At 43.0% G+C, this 20,819-nt stretch overlaps 4 protein-coding genes across 7 annotated transcripts; all 4 read left to right on the top strand.

Moving 5' to 3' along the window:
* Nucleotides 1-176: 176 nt before the first annotated feature.
* Nucleotides 177-4,763, top strand: LOC111853230 (putative RNA-binding protein Luc7-like 1). Its single transcript, XM_023829935.2, has 9 exons — nt 177-716; nt 1,283-1,377; nt 1,732-1,830; nt 1,969-2,079; nt 2,242-2,385; nt 2,831-3,007; nt 3,273-3,421; nt 3,546-3,725; nt 4,126-4,763. Exons 1-9 carry the CDS (start codon nt 656-658, stop codon nt 4,370-4,372), a joined length of 1,263 nt encoding a protein of 420 aa, XP_023685703.2. The 5' UTR covers nt 177-655; the 3' UTR covers nt 4,373-4,763.
* A 1,255-nt stretch (nt 4,764-6,018) lies between these two features.
* Nucleotides 6,019-11,748, top strand: poldip3 (polymerase (DNA-directed), delta interacting protein 3). 3 transcript variants are annotated; one of them, XM_023829933.2, is made up of 11 exons: nt 6,019-6,128; nt 6,408-6,544; nt 7,070-7,170; nt 7,358-7,737; nt 7,829-7,924; nt 8,203-8,280; nt 8,479-8,700; nt 9,065-9,142; nt 9,253-9,382; nt 9,588-9,654; nt 10,762-11,748. In XM_023829933.2, exons 1-11 carry the CDS (start codon nt 6,084-6,086, stop codon nt 10,973-10,975), a joined length of 1,548 nt encoding a protein of 515 aa, XP_023685701.2. In that variant the 5' UTR covers nt 6,019-6,083; the 3' UTR covers nt 10,976-11,748. The 3 variants fall into 3 exon arrangements, with proteins under 3 accessions (XP_023685701.2, XP_023685700.2, XP_023685702.2); XM_023829932.2 differs by having other exon boundaries at nt 7,826-7,924; XM_023829934.2 differs by having other exon boundaries at nt 6,022-6,128; nt 6,302-6,544; nt 7,826-7,924.
* Nucleotides 11,749-11,884: 136 nt separating this feature from the next.
* rrp7a (ribosomal RNA processing 7 homolog A) lies at nt 11,885-14,664 on the top strand. The gene is made up of 7 exons (XM_023829936.2): nt 11,885-12,013; nt 12,533-12,675; nt 12,964-13,089; nt 13,207-13,330; nt 13,417-13,514; nt 13,665-13,875; nt 14,477-14,664. The coding sequence occupies exons 1-7, from the start codon at nt 11,953-11,955 to the stop codon at nt 14,560-14,562; spliced, it is 849 nt and encodes a 282-aa protein (XP_023685704.2). The 5' UTR covers nt 11,885-11,952; the 3' UTR covers nt 14,563-14,664.
* A 613-nt stretch (nt 14,665-15,277) lies between these two features.
* Nucleotides 15,278-20,109, top strand: wbp2nl (WBP2 N-terminal like). Of its 2 annotated transcripts, XM_023829807.2 has the most exons (9): nt 15,278-15,481; nt 16,935-17,043; nt 17,143-17,281; nt 17,447-17,539; nt 18,319-18,501; nt 18,650-18,733; nt 19,078-19,154; nt 19,257-19,325; nt 19,531-20,109. In XM_023829807.2, the coding sequence occupies exons 1-8, from the start codon at nt 15,423-15,425 to the stop codon at nt 19,311-19,313; spliced, it is 801 nt and encodes a 266-aa protein (XP_023685575.2). In that variant the 5' UTR covers nt 15,278-15,422; the 3' UTR covers nt 19,314-19,325; nt 19,531-20,109. The 2 variants fall into 2 exon arrangements, with proteins under 2 accessions (XP_023685575.2, XP_023685574.2); XM_023829806.2 differs by having other exon boundaries at nt 19,257-20,109.
* The last annotated feature ends 710 nt before the right edge of the window (nt 20,110-20,819 follow it).

Below are 20,819 nucleotides of genomic sequence, written 5' to 3'. Positions count from 1 at the left end.
AGTAGTAAATCCGTATTTTAAATAACCTTAATACACAACACATCTGTATACAAACCCGTGTTGCATACTACATAATTTATTCGTCAGTCATTATTTTATGGTACATAGTTTAATAGTAATGAGAGGTGGGTGTGACGTAAGGGTACTTTGGGTGCGCGGACGCGCGCAGAGCTTCCTGAAGCGAACGAAATAGAGCAGAGCGCGCTCACGAGTGCGGAAAGTCAGGAGGCACGGGGCTAAAGGAGGGCAGATTACAGTGCAGTATCTCATATATAGCTAGTGTACGAATTAAAATGAATAATAAATGAAATACAAAAGTACCATCAAAACAAGACGTGCGTTTTACTTTAAAAAATATATTTAAAGTTTTGGTATATTGCTAGCAAGTTAGCTGTTCTCACTGTCGGTGTCATACTAAGAGCACGCCGAATTTGTATAATCCGAGGCGTCAAAATTAAAGATAGATTATGTGGGGCATATCTAAAGCGGCGTTAGTTTGTTAACTAACTTTATTCGTGGAGCTGTGAAGCTGCGAGCGTCCAGAAAAAAAGTTGTATTTTTTGAAGCCGGAAAGTTAGCTTCAGGCTAGCCGTAGGCCCGTCGCGTTCTGTGTACAACAATCGGCGCGTGGCTTGGCTTGTCAGAAAGGGCGAAGATGTCGGCACAGGCGCAAATGCGGGCCATGCTGGACCAGCTCATGGGCACGGGAAGAGACGGTCAGTCCCATCACGTTTTACACCGTATTACATTAACTATTTCGATGGAGGTGCGTTGCGGGTGCTGCAAAAAATGTGATCAGTGACATCAAGCTTGCAGGCATTCTTTATGAGTAACGAGCCTATCTGCTAGCTTAATATAAGCGAGGTATGCCTTCCCACCAGGACAGGTAATCAAAAATGTTTGTATTATCGGTCTCTGAGGCCGGCCAATATAAGAGTTTTTCTAAAAGCTTGTTAGTACGACCACCGATCACTTATTCTGCTAGTGATAGGTGAACATGGAGAGTTCACCCAAATTTCTGTGGATAACTGTATTTGCAAATTTGAGTGACACGTGGAAAGTACAACATGAAATATTCTGTGAAGAAAAGTATGTTTTTCGAAGGAATGTATTGTAATATAACTATTCATCTTAAGTGTCAGTTCTACAAACTATGTGAAAAATTAGTTTCTGCGGTTTATTTCCAGTGTAATTCTGTGTTTTAGATGTAAAAACACCGCTGAACACCACTGAGCCATAAATAAACGTTTGATGTTGAAATAAGTATGTGGTTTTCTTCCAGGGGACAGCATGAGGCAGAGAATCAAATTCACAGATGAGAGAGTGTGCAAGAGTCACCTTCTGGAATCCTGTCCCCATGACATCCTGTCTGGCACGGTCAGTAAGCTATGGGACATGACTTACATGCATTCACACAAACACACATATATCACTATATAGTGTGCATTTGTATAAGAATATTACCTATTATATATGTAGATATGCACCCTGCTATGGTCTGGCATATCCTCCAGGGTGTATCTGTCTGTGCTTTGTATTTTCAGGGATAGTATCCAGGCTCTCCATTATTATGGTGCCTTGGATAAGTGCTTGTAGAGGATGGATGTTTTGGGTCCTAAAAGATATGACCCTCTTTATTAAGTTAGGTGCTGTAGGCAGTGATGCATACTGCAGTAAGAGTGACATTCATTCTCTAATTCTGAATTTTGTTTTGTTCTTTGAATGGTGCAGCGAATGGATCTGGGGGAGTGTATGAAGGTTCATGACCTGGCCCTCCGGGCTGACTATGAGATCGCCTCCAAACAGCAAGAGTACTTTTTTGAGCTTGACGTGAGTTTTAGTCCCCTTACGGTATTTAATTCTCGGTTTACTCCTGTGTCTCATACCGTTGTATTCTGTCACCGCGTCTCTGTGTCCTCTTCCTTCATTCGTGTGACTTGCCTCGTTTATCATGTGACTTTTCCTTAGGCTGCGGAGCACCTGCAGTCCTTCATCGCCGACTGTGACCGGAGAACAGAGCTAGCCAAGAAGCGTCTGGCAGAAACTCAGGAAGAGATCAGTGCGGAAGTCGCGGCTAAGGTGTCGCTCTCGGGTTGTCGTCGTACCTTAGAGCCCCCAGCTCTGTTCCTGCTACACATGCTCCTTAGCTGCTCCATCCATGTTCCCCTGCTGCTGCCATCTGGTTGCGAGCGACGTGCAGGGCGGGCAGTGGCCAATCTTACGTTCCCATTCCACTTGCAGGCGGAGCGAGTGCACGAGTTGAACGAGGAGATCGGCAAACTGCTGGCCCGCGCTGAGCAGCTGGGCGGGGAGGGAAACGTGGAGGAGGCGCAGCAGGTGCTGGAGAAGGTGGAGAAGACCCGGGCCCTGAAGAGGGAGGCCGAGGTGAGGGCTTCGGCCAGGTGCTGATCGACTCTGAGAGCAGCCAGGGCTCCGGCCAGGTGCTGATCGACTCTGAGAGCAGCCAGGGCTCCGGCCAGGTGCTGATCGACTCTGAGAGCAGCCAGGGCTCCGGCCAGGTGCTGATCGACTCTGAGAGCAGCCAGGGCTCCGGCCAGGTGCTGATCGACTCTGAGAGCAGCCAGGGCTCCGGCCAGGTGCTGATCGACTCTGAGAGCAGCCAGGGCTTCGGCCAGGTGCTGATCGACTCTGAGAGCAGCCAGGAACAGATGTGCGCATCTGCTAGCATTGATCTCAGTCTTAGATCTTATATAAAGTGAACCATTGTTTAACTGAAAACAGGGGAGTCCAGTGGGTTTATTATAATTTTGATAGATTTTATAATAAATGGAAAGTGTTCACATTTAATTTCAGTTTTTCTTCGTTTTAGGATATATACAGGAACTCGATGCCTGCTTCAAGCTTCCAGCAGCAGAAGCTTCGGGTCTGTGAGGTGTGCTCTGCCTACCTGGGTCTCCATGACAATGACCGTCGCCTTGCCGACCATTTCGGTGGAAAGCTTCACTTGGGCTTCATTGAGATCCGTGAGAAGCTCGAGAAACTGAGGGTGAGGGGAAGGATGGTATCTTACTGAAAAAGCTGTGTGTGATTTGAGCACGTTGTCAGTGTTTCACAGGTGGAGTTAAATTTAAAGGTAAATTCAGTGTCTGAACCTAAACATCCAGTGATCCATAGATTAACTCATGGATTGACGCAATGCTAACATTAGTAACAATTAATTGTACTTGACTGAGTCTGTCTCCTATTTTTGTAAAAGTAGAGAGGCAAAGCTCTTGGTCTCAGAAAGTTCTTGTTTTCTTCTGCATCAACAGAAAACCGTGTCTGAGAAGCAGATGCAGATGAGACTCCGGAGACGGGAAGAGCGTGATCGAGAGGAAGAGAGAGAGCGTGAGTGGGAGCGGGAGAAAGAGAGGGATCGGGACCGGGAACGTGAGAAGGAGAAAGATAGAGAAAAGAGGAGGTAAGCCAGTGGAGCCGTGGGGGTTTTAGAAGAATTTTCAAGAACATCACAGTGTCATAAAGATGATGAAAGTTTATATCGTGACGCGAAATGCATCTTAAGTTGTGTCCCTCTTCCTCTGTAGGGATGGCAGGAGCTCCTCTTCCCACCACAGCCGACGCCATCACTCCTCTTGCTCAAAGGAAGAAGGAGCTGAGAGGGAGCGGGAGAGGGAGCGGAGGCACAGGCACAAGGACAAGGACAAGGACAAGGACAGACATCGCTCCCGGTCACACTCGCACTCCCACCGAAGCAAGAAGAAGAGGTATGTCACATGCTTTTCGTTTTGTTTATGTTCGTGAGTATTTGCAAATATCTGTGTCGTAGCAGGTTGAGGTTACTGTGACTGTTATAATCTCTGCAGTAAGCCAAAGTAATGGCAGTAGGTTGTGTGCTGATTAAGTGAATTTAAGATGTGGTTTCTTAATCTGCAACAACCTTAGAGGATTTTGACATCCACATGTGGGGTTTGCTGGGTCAGCAAGCACATCTTGTACTTGGAAATGGTTATTCAAAGCTATCTGCATTATTCATGTTTACTCTTTATAAAGCATTGCCTTTAATACCAGTGATCCTTTTTATTACAGATTTTTATGACTCTTATTTAGGAAATGATGTCTACTGGGACGTGCAGGAGCTGGCCTAATTTCCATCTTGTCTTTCAGATCTTCCAGAGAGAGATCCCCACACTTGAAGGAGAGTGATCAGTCACCATCACTGGAGAGAAGGAAGGAGAGGAGAGGAGAAAGGGAAGCAGAGTGGCTCAGCGAAGGCCAGGCACTGGGCACGGAGGACTCCCCATCCACAGAAATGCCCAAGGGGAGGGATTTCGGTCGAGGACGGGAGAGGTCACTGTCATTTGAAAGAGAGAGACGATCAAGCTCTGAAGAAAGAGAATCAGGAGAGCTGTGAAATCAGCAGAGGCGTACGATAGGGGCCATGGGGGGAGGGGGGGGGACGTGTTGCACACAGCAGGGGTGTAGATTACCTAAGTGGGTGAAAGAATATTGTGAGTTTCACTGAGAGGCAAGGAGGCCGAAAGATTGGAAAGGGGAGAGATGAATTATTAGAGAAGAATTTAATCTGGAAGGATGGTTTTAGTAGCTCAAAGGGGGAACAGACTACAGAGTGCTGGTAGTATATTTAGAGAATAATGAAAGCAAGGGTAGGCAGGCGGACTTCTGTGATAAAATGTACATAAAGAAATTCTACCTAACCAGTTTTTTTTAAAGTCGTGATTGTTTTTTTTATTATGATCATTATGATTGCTACAATTAAACAATTAAAGTTCTGATCCCCTACAGACTGTTTGAAAACGAGATCTTTACGCTGAATGAAAATTCACCGGTATTTATGTTGGATGTCATTGGTACAATTCCTTTTTAAGGACATGATTTACAAATGACAAAAGGAAAAAATGTAACCTTTGTATAAAGACTACATCCATCCATCTTTAAACTTGGAATTTTGTTCAGGTTGTGAGGAACCAAGAGCATATTCCAGGGCACAAGACTGCGGTACACTTTGGACGGGGTGCCAGTATGTAGCATATGGGGTGTAACTTCTATCAGAACCAAACTGTGGGCTCACAAACATTTGATATCAACAATAAGCAGATGGGGGGGCGTCTTTTATATTGCTATTGATCCTGCAAAAATGAGTAAACATTCCTTTCCATCCATATAACACGTGTGCTGGGGAAAAATGCAAATTCCACTGCTAGGGATGGATTTTGGATACTCCAGTGCAAACCACTGAGCCACTTTACCACCAAGAATTTTAGTTCTTCTTTGGGGGGGTATGATTCATAGGTATTCCCGTGCCTAAGAATATGTTACACAGAAATTTTTAGCTACATTTTATATTTACAAAGATGCAATGGTGATTAGGTGATGTTTTTAACAGATGAGATGATTAGAGTACTATTGTTAGGACATCAGTATATGACATACTGACCCAAAAGCAATAGATGTGTGCCATATATTGTAATGGTAGATATGGGTAAATGTGAGAAGTACAAAAAAGGTAGAGCTCACGAAAATCGGCATTTTATTTCTTCGCTTAAACAATAAAATGTAAAATCACCATTTATATATCTAACTTTAACCATCTTTCGGGAGAGTTAGTAGGTGAATCACCTTAACTAAGCAGATCGGTACCCATTCAATCTCGCTTTTAACCGAGTTTAAAGAACGGAGATGTGTACAATTTCATTCATTGCTAATTAGAATCGACCGCAGAGCATTATGGGACGCTGGAAGTTATAGGGCGAGATTTATCTTGGTCGGCTGGAAACAAATTAAATACTAAAAGGAGTGGCAGTCATTGAAGATAAATTAATTATAAATCTGTACAATAACAGTTCAATGGACATATATTTCCGACGATTAGGCCAGAATATGCATATATATATACATTTATCTATATATAGTTTTATCCTTGTGTTATATTGTTCACCGAAATTACATTAAATTTGAGATTTATAAGTTCTAACTTTTCCGCAGCTTTCTTTTTTTCCGTTCGCTTCATCTATTTTGACCCAATTTGGACACCATCCCATATAGCGTGACGTAACACATCGGATTGAATGAACCGGAACTACTAAATATTCACTTGTGTTTCCATGGCCCCCAACCAAGAGAAAACCAAAAGAAAAAAAACAAAAGCGGTAACGTTTTTATCATTTGTTTATATGTGAAATGTAGGTATACTAAAATTGAAACAATGGTTTAGTAGCATGGTATTTAGTAAATAGAGCAATCCATAAAAAACAACTGGAGCAATCCATGAGATGACAATAAAAATTTGATGACGGATACACTATATATTCCTTCGTTACAGCCACCAATCATATCTATTTACACATATTATTCCAAGGCTGAAATGAGTGTAGTACATTCGCACTTGTAAAGCGAGGCTCCTCCTCCTTACTCTAATTGCACCCCAGCGAGACCGATGGTTAACGCCGCTACATCCTCCGGAATTTCATTTCTGTTCATCCAAAAACAAGATGGCAGACCTTCCCTTGGATGAGATGATGCGCCGGCGATTTTTTAGAAATAACATTCGTGGGACAAACAACAGGTAACTGATATGTTTTGTATTACATATTATGAGTCTACTGCGATTATAACAGTACTGTTTGTTAGTAGTCGAAGTGCATTACTTAATAATCTCATTTTATCGTACGTTGTCGGTATTGCTATGGATTGTTGGCAGTATTTTATAAGAATTTTTATATAAATTGAGTTTGTGGTTTAATCTTACGTGGTGCTGCACGCATCCTGTACTGGGCTTTAAAGTGTCCGTTTTCTGTACAATAAAATTGTTCTTATGTCATATTAAACAGCAGTAACTGGAACTGCACGATTTTTTTATCATTTGTTTTGTTAGGTGAATATTACTGTAACAGGAAAGTCATACGTTTGTCTTCTTTCAGCCTTACTGAAGGGCCTAATAATGGCTTTGTGTCCAAGCATGTCTATTATCGAATGGGAAATGCTGTTCTGGAGCTAAAGCCATAACAGCCTCAAAACTTGCATGATTTTGATGCACATAAATCAATATGATACAGTTTATGATGGCGAGCTAATGTTTTTTCCTTCTCAGACCTCTCGTAGGTCGGGGTGCAGGAGTTTTTGGGGGAACTTTTGACGCCCGACTAAAGATCGGAAATACCGATGTCAGGCAGAGACTTGGATCAGGAACAGGTAATTAAGTAATTAAACCAATATCCATGACTACAGAAGTACGCGTCAAGTAATGATGAATTGAAATTCTTAACATCTTTATTCGTTCTACTTTTATATTGAAAACTTTCATTGCTGGATGCCTGCTTGGAAAAGCACAAACATGTTTCTCATTGCAGTATATTACCTTTTTTTGTGATTATTGCAGTATTCCAGGTGAAAGATGCTAGAGAAAAACTTAGTCAAAAAGACCCCCGCTTTCAAGTTAAGGGCAGTAGTGCGGGAAAGACCATGCCAGACGCCAGACAGACAATAAACTCTCGCAAAAAACAGCACGGATTGAAACGGCTGCACAGCACAAGGACAGATGACCCACCAGAAGTAAACCAACAGGTTCACAATAACAGGAGTAATGTGAACAAAGCCTTTCTTAATGTGAGCCCCTCCCCTCAAGGATTAAATGTTAAAGTGGGCGTGGCATTGCAACAGGGGGGTGGGCCTAAGAAGGAGGTGGACGCTCGTGATAGGCTCCGGCTCAAGAGAAGCCCCGCATCACTGTCATCTTTCAAGATCACGAAGACCATCCAGGTAAGATCAAGCATTTTTGCGGGATTCCTGTTTTGGCAGCTCGTTCTCTGCTGTCTGTGCCTGCTCAAGGCTTCATGTCGTTATGTAGCAGAAGCCTGCTGTGGGACTGACCAGTGGGATCCGTGTTGGTGTAGCCAGTAGAAATACTCGAGTGGATGAAATGGAGCCAGGAAGTGATGTGGAGGAGGTACACTTTGTGTTTCCCGTGTTTCTAAGTTGAGTCTGTTGGCACAACGTTTGTGTATGTTGCCCTCGTCCATCGCCGACTGGTGACAGACATTGTGACGTTGAGCCAGCATTGATTCAGGTCTATTTTTTTTTGTCTTACTGTTAATTTTCACATGTTCCAATGTTTTTTTTCTGAGCAAATATACACTTACTACCCAGATATATCGCCTTAAACATTTTCTTTGACTGCCTAAGACTTCTGCACAGTACTATATTTTTTGTTGTGATTCTCCTTAGTCTGTCTTGGGTGAGGAAGATGTCACCCCAGGCAAACGGATGAAGATCGTGACGTCCAGCAACGCACTGCACGAGCAAGTGAGTGGTATTGTGTGAAAACGACTCAGTGACATAGGGATGGGCCAAACTTTAGCCTGTGAGATGCTGCAGATTCAGTGTGACATGCTGCCGTATGGTATGGAGTTCAGTACCCAGATGATGAATAGGGGGCATTGGGTGTCCCTCAGTCTGTCACCCTGCCTATGGCACATTCATGCCTCATGTTTCCCCCACCAGATGCTCTCCCTGCAGGCCGATTCCATCAGCCGCCCCTTTTCTCTCTCAACCCCAATTACCAAAGTCGTCCAGAATGACAGCTACACGGCCAGTCCCCCTGTGCAAATCCCACCCAGCGCCAGCCCACCGGCTCCTGTCCTGCAGCCTGTGTCCCGGACCCTGATCACTGGGCAGGTCCAGCAGGGCACCAGTGAGGATGCTGGAACTCTTACTGGAACGCAGGTACGGGAGTTTAAACCCTCCAGCGTGTTTGTCCATTTAAAAACAGTTTCACGTACTTTAGCTTGAAAAGAAATAAGTGTCTTGGAGAAATTCAACAAACAAGAATGGACATTTTAATCCATAGCATATAATAAATCCTTTATTTGCAATTAGGACAAGTAAAGTACATTGGACAGCATCTCTTCACCTGCCCCATCTTGCTTTCCATAGGTTGGGGGTTACAGTGCAGGGTCAGCGCCCCTAGAACTAGGGGTTAAGGGTCTTGCTGAAGGGCGCATGGACATGTGACTGTCCAGCTGAGGCCGGGGCTCTAACCGGCGACCTTCTGATCACTGCCCCATATTTTTGTCGTTCTCCTGTATAGCCAGCTTTCAGTCCTCTGGAAGGGACGAAGATGACGGTGAACAATCTTCATCCACGTGTCACAGAGGAAGACATTGTTGTAAGCGACGGCTTGGAGGTTTTCTTTTAATTTAAAACCTTTACTGCGTCTCTGTAATGTGGTCTGTATAACTTACTGTCAATATGGCTGCGTCTTGCACACCCACCCAGGAGCTGTTCTGCGTGTGCGGAGCCTTGAAACGCACACGACTTCTGCAGGCGGGAGTAGTGGAGGTGGTGTTTGTCAGGAAGGAGGATGCCATCGCGGCCTACAGGAAGTACAATAACCGTTGCCTGGATGGTATGTCGGGGAGTGTGGAGTGGGCTGGGCTTAGTAGATTGCTTTATGTGATTGGATGGGACTCTCCATAGTAACCAATGGGAAGAGTGTAATTTCGGGGCGAGCTCTCTGTTCTTTGTGGGGTAAAATACAAAGAAAATCCTATAAACTTTGGCTGAATTTGCAGCTTTGGTCACCCCTCTGCATCCATCTCCTTTGTCTCCAGGCCAACCCATGAAGTGCAACCTTCACATCCAGGGAAACGTCATCACGTCAGATCAGCCCATTCTTCTGTAAGTGCCTGGGTGCCCTTTTTTAGAGCCTAGCATTTAAAAGCCAGGAGGCCCAAAAGAGAGACCTGCCATATTTCGGTGGTTGGGTTTAGCTTAATGAGTTAGGCCTCTGTGTCTTTGATCGGAAGGTCGCCAGTTTGAGTCCCATTCTTGGCAAAATAGTCACGTCTCCATTGGGCCTTTGAGCAAGGCCCTTAAGCCCCCAAGATGGTCCCGGGATGCTGCGTAAAGGGTTGAATGTGTGCTTGGACCCCAAGTTTCACTGTGTGTGTGTGTCTGTGTCTGTGTCTGTGTGTCTCAAAAGAGAACTAGATGGGATATGCAAAAATAAGCATTCAAATGCACAGACACACTCGTACTCGCAAAGATTTCATTTATTTAAAATGCATAAGCTTATGGCCACAGATGATATAGACGAGCCTCTGAGCACAGTGATATAGACGAGCCTCTGAGCACAGAGATATAGACGAGCCTCTGAGCACAGTGTTATAGATGAGCCTCTGAACACAGTGATATAGACGAGCCTCTGAACACAGTGATATAGACGAGCCTCTGAGCACAGTGTTATAGACGAGCCTCTGAGCACAGTGATATAGACGAACCTCTGAGCACAGTGATATAGACGAGCCTCTGAGCACAGTGTTATAGACGAGCCTCTGAGCACAGTGTTAGACGAGCCTCTGAGCACAGTGATATAGACAAGCCTCTGAGCACAGCGATATAGACGAGCCTCTGAGCACAGCGATATAGACGAGCCTCTGAGCACAGCGATATAGACGAGCCTCTGAGCACAGAGATATAGACGAGCCTCTGAGCACAGCGATATAGACGAGCCTCTGAGCACAGCGATATAGACGAGCCTCTGAGCACAGAGATATAGACGAGCCTCTGAGCACAGTGATATAGACGAGCCTCTGAGCACAGTGATATAGACGAGCCTCTGAGCACAGTGCCCCCACCTGTTGACCATAACGTAGTCATAAATCTCTTAGAACCTTCTTGTGTTCCTAACTATGTGTATTCCATGGCTGTGGGTGGGTTACTATGTTTGTTTATAGATGGCTAGATTTCTTCATTGAGGTGGATCTTCTTCCTCGGTTCTTTCAGGAGGCTTGGTGACACCCCGGGTGTCAGTGACGCAAAGACAGAGGGGCTGCCCACCTCCCTGTCCCGCCCGGGGGGGCGGTCGGCTTCGTCTCAGCCCCCGGTGGAAGTGAATCCCCAGACCATCCTGAAAGCCTTGTTCAAGTCGTCTCTTCCGCCCTCCGCGTCCTCAGACTCTGCCAGCTCGCAGGCGACAGCCTTTTGCATTAAGATCTAGCAACACGCATGCACTGCTGTTTGTCAGTTCTGTCAGTATCCTAAGGAGTTAGATATACATGCCATGACGTTTTCTCGATTTAATTTGGGCCAGAAACTGTTCATGCTACAATATTCAGCCACTACATAGAAGACAAAGCCACAAACCTTCTCCTACCCTGTCCACATGCATCTGCCCACAGGAATTTTTGGATGATGACCTCCATAGTGTCTTAACTGACCATACATTTACCAGGAAGAAATGTCTGATATGGACAGACAGGATTTTTAATAGTTGACTGATATTAATGTTGATATTAAGTGATAATTTGACCTTTAAAATATTTTTGATTCCGATAGTAAGGCTAAGAACCTCATTTGTTGTTTGCATTCCAAGGGAGACAATGGCTTATGTTATGTATTTGCAGGTTGTTCACATTGAACACTACTTTTCTGTTGTTTCCCCTCAAAATCTAATAAAACTGTACATTGTCTCTTCCACATTTTCTTAAATAACATTCAAACGAAACTCCGTATGTGTTTGTGTCCTTTTTCTTCTTTTTTTGGCCTGTATCTTTGTTATTTTGGTCATCTGTGTCCCTGCAACCTGGGAACAGTGTCTATGGGAAGACTTAAGTACGGTTGATGTTCATAATCTACACCAATGCAGTTAGTTATTTTTGTGGCATTTCTTGAATACATTTGTTGCTTACAAAATTTCTGCTACGTGAAAAATGAAATATTTTGTTGAGCAGTATATGCCTATGGAAACCAATAAACTGATACACCCCAGCATGTATATTGTTTCTCGCCTTTGAGCATAGATACGTTTATTAGGAAGCGTCATACGCAAATTTAATGGGTGTCGAAGAGAGTAGCCAACATCCTCAACTGAACATGCCGACACTTAACATCCGATGCAATAGGTGGCAGCAAAGTGCTCGTGAAAAGGAATTAGTGCCGCATTTCCCGAAGAAGACGAGGAGAAACGCTGCGAAGATGGCGACGTCCACGAAGAAACATGCGAAAAAGCCGTGTGTTATTCCGGGCGGTTTTACGGGTGTGTATATGATTTGCTATGAGAACTAAAGGGCGTATATATATATACTCAATGAAGGTGCACTAAACGTGCGCAAACAGGTTTAAATTATGTCATGATTTTTTATAATTTGCTAAGATACCGACGTGGCTGCACGTCGGATATGAACGTGAAACACGAAGCCTGTTTTGTTTACGATTTCGAAACCCAACTGCTTAAAAGCATTTTATTTTATTTTTAAAAGCTGCTTGGTCAAATAATGTGTTAATTTAGTTACCTTCCCCATAGTCGTTCAGTATTATAATTAGATATTGTCCAATGTCCGACGATTGGTATTTTCAATAAAATTTAACTTAAAAAAATCTGATTTTTGTCGCATAGCATTTCAAATAGATTTGAAATTAGCTTCAGTATTTTATATTTCATCCAGGTATTCTTTTTTTGTTGGTGTTTACTGCGGTTGAAGTTAAAGAGCCTGTTCTGCTGTTCAGTCATTACTGTGCTGTTTATTGAATACCTGCTGATCTCTTTGTTTATTAGTCCTGCCTCTTCAGTTCAGCGCAGACAGTGTCAGTCAACACAGCATTTACATTAAGGAACACAGAGTTCGGGCAGAGAAGACCTCCCACAGACCACTTGACAGGACGTTGTTTGTGATCAACATACCGCCTTACTGCACAGAGGTATGCACACATGTTGCAAATTGTAATGCAGAGATTCAGGTTTATGTGAATGTCATTAATACAGTAGTTTTACTCCCTTTTAATACGCTTCGTTTACCACCTTTTAATACACTGTTCAGTCTATAAAAAAGATTCATTGGGTAAACAAAACAAATAGCTGATAATTAGGAATTTCTCTCCCAGGTTTCCAAGGTGAAATGAGTATCTTTTCCCAAGATTGTGTCTGATAAATAGTTATTTTGCTCTCTCAGTTTGGCTGTCACTTAACACCTGATTTGCATGTTTCAGGAAGTCGTTCATAATCTGTTTACATTGTTCGGCGAAATCCAGTCAGTGGAGTTGATGGAGAGGCCTGGTGCCACTGATCACTCAGAACTGCAGCTGTCTAAATATTTCAGACCAGCAAAGAAAGAGGTGGGGGGCCTTTACAGGAGTGCATCACTGTGCGTTTACAGCCCAGTCATGCCGCTTTGTTTGACTGAATCAGCCAATTATGAAAGGTCCATTTTTTTTCTTGTTGTTCCTTTCCAGGGATTCAGTGTCGCATATATTGTGTTTAAAAAAGCATCAAGTGTGAAGGCAGCAAAGTCACACCCCCATAACATCCCATTGGTTGTTAGCACGGAACAACAACCAATTAAAGTTGGTCTGAAGAGTGAGTGACACAGTTGAATTTTTATTTTATTTTATTTACATGGTCAGTGGATGCATGGAAACAGTGTATCTGTTGTCTTTTCCCAGAATGGATAGATCAGTACAGGCAGTCGGTAGCTTACCCGGACAAACTTCAAGAAGCAGTGGACACCTACATGCAGGAGTATGACAGGAGAAAAGAGGAGGTCAGTCTTAGTGTTTAGTCCTCGTGTCGTCTTTGTCTGTGTGTTGGATTGTTTGTTAGAATGGTTCTGAAGGGAAGTGAGGCTTCAGGTTATATTTCAAACCTTGCAGTTTCTGAAGATTTTCTTGATTCTTCTGGTCTTGTCTCTCAGGAATCCCAACAGTTGAAGAAAGAAGGGGATGGGGATGAGGAAGAGGATGATGAAGGCTGGGTGAAAGTCACGAGGGGCACCAAGGGAAGCAAGGCCCGGCCTCACACTGAGACGGCCAACCGGAGGACTCTCCAAAAGGAGGACAAGAAGCGGAAGAGGAAGGAGCTAATAAATTTCTACGCATGGCAGCACCGACAGACGCAAAGAGAGCGTAAGTCGCAATGTGCCTTTTGATGAAAGACTAGGCTGCTTATCTTTTTTATCACAGCCATTTGTTAAATCAGTTTCACTTGTATGAAACTTCCTTCTAAAGGTTACGGTTGTATTTACAACCTAATTAATACTCGGCGTGTCCACGTGCCGTTATGGTCTGCGCACAGTGCAAATGATGTGAATTTTCATTGTCAGGAGTGTCTGCCCAGGTCGCATGTGTGCAGGCCAGGTGTTGGGTCTAGTGTATCTGTTGTGCGCCAGTGTGTATGAACTGTACATGTCCAAGGAATTGATAGTGTATTTCTAGGTATTTTCAGTAGGTGGAATCTGCTGAACTCGTGGAATATCCGTGCTGTATGCTTGCACTGACTACAACCACTTGCGTAAACACGCAGTGCCCCAAAATGTAGGATGTGCACAAAAGTTTGTGTGCTCAACCATGTGTGGCCTGTAGCAGCACACAGACATGTGGAGTATGTTCTAGGCTTATTTCAAACACCATATTAACTAAAGATGTCTCATGATGTAGAAGATAATTAAGTTTGTACAGTGTATACAACATGATTTGGAGTCTAAATCCAGTATTTCCTAACTTTCAGATATTGCGGAGCTGCGGAAGAAGTTTGAGGAGGACAAACAGAGGATTGCGCTAATGAGAGCACAGAGGAAATTCAGACCATACTGAGTCGTCACCCTTTATACATCTTCATTGTTTGTTGTTTCATTCTTATCTTCCCATCTACCCATTTCCCCTCCGTTCCATTAAATAAATCTCATGTTTATTGTTCCTCATTTGGATTGTTATTATATATCAGAAACAGCATTCCAAACAAAAGCAAAATGAGATGATAGAAATGCATATGGAAAATGTGAGGTGACCACATGCTGAGTATTACTTGTTAATATATTAACAGACAGAGCTTTAACTCCTAGCTATCTGTTTTTCAATAATCTGACATTTTTTTCTAACACCTGAAAACACCAACAAAGAAACCAGAGAAATGTCATTTCTATGAAACAATGGAATCGAGGTGCTGTGTAAAATGGAACAGTACATTTCACATTGCAATGTAATGTTCCTTTAAAAACACTGCTAATCAATTTAAAAAATGTCTTATGGACTCGTACGTATTAGGTGTTGTCACGTCATAAAATCCACGTTTTTATAACTAACAAAGCAAGCGTTCATGGAATTTATACTATAATATTTAAGTTAAAACATGGTGCTGTTAGAAAAACTTGATTGTATTAAATGTCTTGGGGAAAGAACACAAAAGCGATATGTTGAAATAATGTGTCCAAAGCTGGATAAAATAATAAAATGCAATGTGATGGGGGAACAAGCTGAAGTTGTCCAACTAGTGACGTACGGACCTCACGACACGGCGACCAATAAAAGACATTAGGTAGGGCGGTGACGTCACGACGAGTGAGGAAGCCAGAAGAGGGGAGGAGAAGAGCTAAGCTGATTTGGTTGAAGAGGATCTTTATGCCCCTGGAAAGAGGATCGGCACAAGCGGTGTTGGATCCTTAGGCTTGACAGACATGGCCCTGAATCGGAATCATTCGCACAACGGCGGCGTTTTGATCAACAACGGCGAGAGGTGAGGCGTCGCGCTGCGAGCCCCGCTCGGGTCCGCGCGCTGCCAATGGCTGTTAACCTGGGTAAACAGAGGATAAACTTTCTTTGGGCCTCGCTAACTAACCGGCGAGCGATGGTTTGGTGGTATCTTACAGACCGGAAAGCTGTCAGGAGCTGCACCGCCGGATTATTTCAGTTTATATACAAAGTTACACATGGAAAGGCAACTACGCAGTTGGCTAGCTAACGAAACCATTGGCTGTTATGTGAGTAGTGTTTCATAAGTCAATAACAGTAACTAAGATTGAGTGACTATACCGCGCAGGTAGAATTAGACCTACTGGAATTTCGACGACGCTTATTTAAAGCTAAAAATGTCTACTCTTTAGCTGTCCTAGAAAGGTACCTAAATAACTTATTTAACATGGCCCGTCACAGCTGGATTACGCGTTTGACCCTTCGGATTGATATTGTGATCGAGCCAGTCGCTTTAAAAAACAACTGAAAGTAAAATTCTTGGTCACGTCTGGCTGTCAGGAAAAATAAGTTATTTAGATGATTGCGTAACTTAATGTTAAGTGACATATGTTTTAGGCCGATACCTGCTGGAACATATGATACTTGTAGTGTCATACGTCAGGAGATGTCAGTTCCGGGAAGTAAATATTAATGTATACAGTAAACATTCTGACAGCACTTAGGGGGTTTGTTTTCATTTTAAAATCATCTGTAGTTTCACAGGTGTTCACCTAGCTTGGCTAATGTATTCTAAATCGGGCATTTATGCCATGAATATTTCTCATTAATAGTTATATTAGTATGATAGCAAAATGCTAGATGATTTCTAAATAACGGAAAAGTATTTCAAATTGCCATGTGATGGACCGACATCCTGCTAGGTTGTACCCTAACCTTGTGCCATGATCTGCCTGGGATCGGTTCCTGGGCCCACTGTCTCCTCGACCAGAATGAGTGGTTAGAAGGCTAATCGTTCTTTAATTCAGAGAGCCTGTGTTGTGTGGGATTACACTGGCCATTCCAGTTTCCTCCTGATGTGTAAAGACATGAACTTAATTTAAATTGGTGATGGGCTAGTATTCCATCCAAAGTGCACCCAGCCTTGTTTTTTGTGCTGCCTTTTGTTTGTTTGTGCCGTCCCTCAGGACACTGTCCTGAATAATTAGTTTGAATGTGGATGGATGGAATTCAGAAAGCAAAAACAGGCAGTTTCAGTTTATAAAGGAAGTGTTGAAGTGAAGGAGGAACTTGTGAAACTGGAGAGGATCTTCATTAGTACATTTGTGAGATCCCACAGTGTGGTTAGAGTTTCTTGCCATGGCAGCTAGCTTGTAGTAATAAAAAAAAAATCCCATGTACTGTGTATTCTTGTGATTGTATGAATTATAGCTGTCTGTTTTCTCTGTAGTTACACATGCTTAAATGTGTGGGGCTGAGCTGATCTTCCCTCCTTCTAGCGTGCTACGGCAGTGCAGAAATGTGGAGCTCACCTTCAGTGACGTCACTAGCAAGATGGAGTTGCTCCGGGGTACGAAGAAAGGCACTGTTTACCTAACACCATACAGGGTAGGCCTGTGACACTCCTCGTTCCTTCGAAGTGCATTCTGCTCTTGTCGTTCAGGCTGCATGCTCTTACACCTGCTTAATCTCTCCCTCACTGTCTAGATGCTGTTTGTGTCCAGCAATAGCAAAGACTGTCTGGGCTCCTTCATGTTTCCATATTACTTGATGAAGGGCTGCAGCATTGAGCAGCCAGTGTTTGCCGCCAACTACATCAAGGGCACCATCATGGCCGAAGCGGGTGGTAGGTGTTCTTTCATGCTTCTTAACTCTCTTGCCACTTATTGCATTTTTTTCCCTTTGGAGCCCATTGTGTTTGCTCCTCTTGATATAAGCTTGTACGGTTGTGTCTGTTTTAGACAGCCTTCTCATGCATTTAGCACCAGCTTATACTATGTCTGTCTGGTAGGGGGTTGGGAAGGAAAAGCGAATTTCAAGATGTCATTCACCTCCGGTGGTGCGATAGAGCTGGGGCAGCATCTCTTTAAACTGGCAACCAATGGTAAGTGTGTTCAGCCAACCTCTGCTTTGTGGATTGTGTGCCTTCTGTGTTTGTTTCTGTACATATTACAATGAGATATTTGAGTAAAAACCTCAAGGATTCATGGAAGCAAAGGCTTTGACATTTGCAGAAGTACAAGTTCGTATGAGTGTAATAAGCTTTACCTAAAGTTTTCTGGCATCATTGCCAGAAGAAATCTCCCTATAATGAACTGGCATTATCGCAAGGTGCAGTGTTTGTACATGTTTTAATCTAGTTTAATGAGATAGAAAGCAAGACCATCTTCTGTAATTGGAGTTGAGGAAATGCATTGAATATTAACTGGGTGAAAAGCAGACAAGCTCTGGGCCGCAGACATGTGCTTGTTTGTGAATGGCACCATGGGGCAAATGTTGTCAAGGAGTCGCCTAGCAAACATGAAGCTAATGTTTCCTGGTTTTATCTTCTTTATATGTAACTGGTAATGTGGACATTTTGAAGTGTAGTGGTACTGCTACATAGGACGAGCTGGAAAACAGGAAAGACAAAAACTTAGCAAGCAACCAAGTAAACCCTGAACTGAAAACCCCGTCCAGGCCCAAACACTGCTGGCATTTAATACGATGCTTTCACGTTTATCTACAGTCTACCCAGATTGCTTCAGTTAAGGTTAATGGGCAACATAGATCAATGAAGGCAGTTGGTATGGGGCTTAGGATCTTATGGAAACATGCTTCATAACGTTTTTCTGCTTCCGGTTGCTTTAATTGTTTCAATATTTATTTTCATTGTGTCAACAGCTTCTCGTGCCCCTCCTGCTCAAAACGGAGGGCCTTCATTCGGGTACCCCTCCCCAGGAGCTATGAATGGTTATGGAGTGCCCCCAGCTCCCTACGGGTACCCATATGCCCCCCCGGCAAATGGCTATCCTCCAGTACCTCCTGCCAACATGGGCTATATATACCCACCACCACCCCCTGCAGGTACACTAATGTCATTAACATATCAATAACATATGTAGCTTTTTTATGTGTTAACATTTTCATACAGCAATGAGTTTGTCAGGAGTGTTTTCTTTTTCTACTTTATACTTCTGCGTTATTGTCATTAATGTAACTGTGTTTGCTTCAGGAATGTACCCATCAGCCCCTGTCTTCATGCCAGAGCCCCCACCTTATCCTGGCCCCCCCCAGAATTGGACAGCTCCCCCTACAGGTCAGTATGCATCACTGCTCCTGTCTGATGACAGCACTCTCTTTTCCATGAGCCTTGTGGGTCATGTGGTTTTATAGTCAGAAAGGATTCGTCTCTGACACTGTGTAAATTGGCGTGTGCTGATTTGCAATTTAGCATATGTGGGATGTGGACCAATCATCAGAGCTGCATACTTTCTTCAATGACAATGACACAAAAAGTGACCAAATGGTTAGTTTCATAATCCCAGTGTTTTTTCCTGTATTGCTTGATAGCTTTGTTCCTTTTTTCCTCTGATGCTCTGGATAGAGGATGTGTTACTGTCATCTTATCATTTGTTTTTCTCATTGTTCCTGCCTTTCCAGGAAATCCTAAGGCAATGGAAGCTGCAGGCAGTGCCTACTACGACCCCAACAAACCACACAGTGTCTACATGCCCATGGTGAGATCACCAGCCTCCCCCAGTTCCTGGCTTATTCTGTATTTATGTTTAAATATGTAGTGTAACATCTAATACTCACCTATTTTTTTGTTATTCCTAAAGGACCAACCTCCACCCTATTCCCCATACCCACCCCAGTCTGACAAGAAGAACAACTGAGGCAGACAGGCAGTAGGTGGAAAGTGCTCCATGTTACTGTATAATTATGAACATCTTCTAATTTTGGGGAATGTGAAACCATTTAAATATTTTGCAATAATTATGCTATACTCAAAGCTGTCATTCAGTCTTTTTCGTCTAGACACAATGAACCTTCTGACCCAGATTGTGCTAATCAGCTTTCAGTGTGATCATGTGACTTGTGTTGGTTTGACAGGGATACAGGCTTCGGTCTGTAAGAATGACAAAATGGCTGGGCTCTGCGTTTGAGTAACGGGGAACCTGGGCCAACATGGCTTCTCTGTTTACCCCAGTTGTTTTTTTTTTTAACCTGCAATGACTCTGCTGCAATGTGCAGGTCTTGAAGCAAATATATTTATACAAAACACAATTGATAATTTTTATGAAGTAGAAAACTCGGCTGCATTGTTTTGAAATTGGCTTCCTAAAGTCTAAATACAGCAGTAGAATTCCTGTTTGATGTCAAAATGCAATGAATATATTCAAGTAATAAATAGCTTTTTCCTCATGTAATTCAGGCTTCATAGTTAATGACTGGAAAAATATTCTGTGTGACTTTTTCTTCTCAATTGTTTCAGCTACTTGTCAATTTATTATAAAGTGTATGAACTGGTTTAGTTTATGCATTTAGAATAAATGTTAAATTCTGTATAGATCTGTTAAGGTTTAAAAATCGTAAATTTCTACGACCTTTTCTCACTTAAAATTGTCTTTTTTACGATTTATTGGTAAATAAGCAAATACTTGTAGTAATTAATAAATGTTTTACCCATGATGTGTTGTGGGCTGAAGTATAAATGAAACTCCGTATTTGTACCTGAATATTTTATATATATATATATATATATATAGTGTGTGTGTGTATTATATCTCCTACAACTATAACAATGCACATCAAAATCCCAAACACAAACAGTCATAACGAGTCAGTGAGTGAGTTATCGACAGTGTAATTGATGTTTTGATAAATGCAAGGTGGACAAGCCAATGATGGGATATATACATAGTGATGCATAGGGCCAGATGACTAGGCAAAGACTATACATACATAGATGGCTGATCCTCTATGTTAATACTACTGTTGTTGGGAGCAATAGGTGTCTACCGGTAATGAGTAGGAAGGAGAAGACCGACGACCCCTGCAATGTTTATGTGATTTTTATAACCTACCAGCAGGAATCTGCAAACCTCATGCAGTGAGCGGGGGGCAGTGAAGTCTTATACAGTGGGGAGGGGTGCAGTGAAGGTCATGCTTTATCCCGCTGTGTACTGTACTGTCTGTCAAGCCCACGCTGCAGCAGCTGAACACTTAGGAGAGGCAGGGTGATCACTGCAGCTTGTGACTTATTCCTAGCTGTCGGCAGGGTTTTGCTGGGGCGTGAGGGTGGTCTGGATTACCTAATTTCTGTGCTTGTAATGACCTGGGTAGTGGTATACTGCATATGGTATCAGTGGTAGTCTGTAAAACCCCATAGAACACTGCAC

The sequence above is a fragment of the Paramormyrops kingsleyae genome, chromosome 22 (assembly GCF_048594095.1).
Source record: "Paramormyrops kingsleyae isolate MSU_618 chromosome 22, PKINGS_0.4, whole genome shotgun sequence".
NCBI classification, from domain to species: Eukaryota; Metazoa; Chordata; class Actinopteri; order Osteoglossiformes; family Mormyridae; genus Paramormyrops; species Paramormyrops kingsleyae.
The sequence above is the reverse complement of the archived record's forward strand: the minus strand, read 5'-3'. Positions and strand labels throughout refer to the sequence as shown.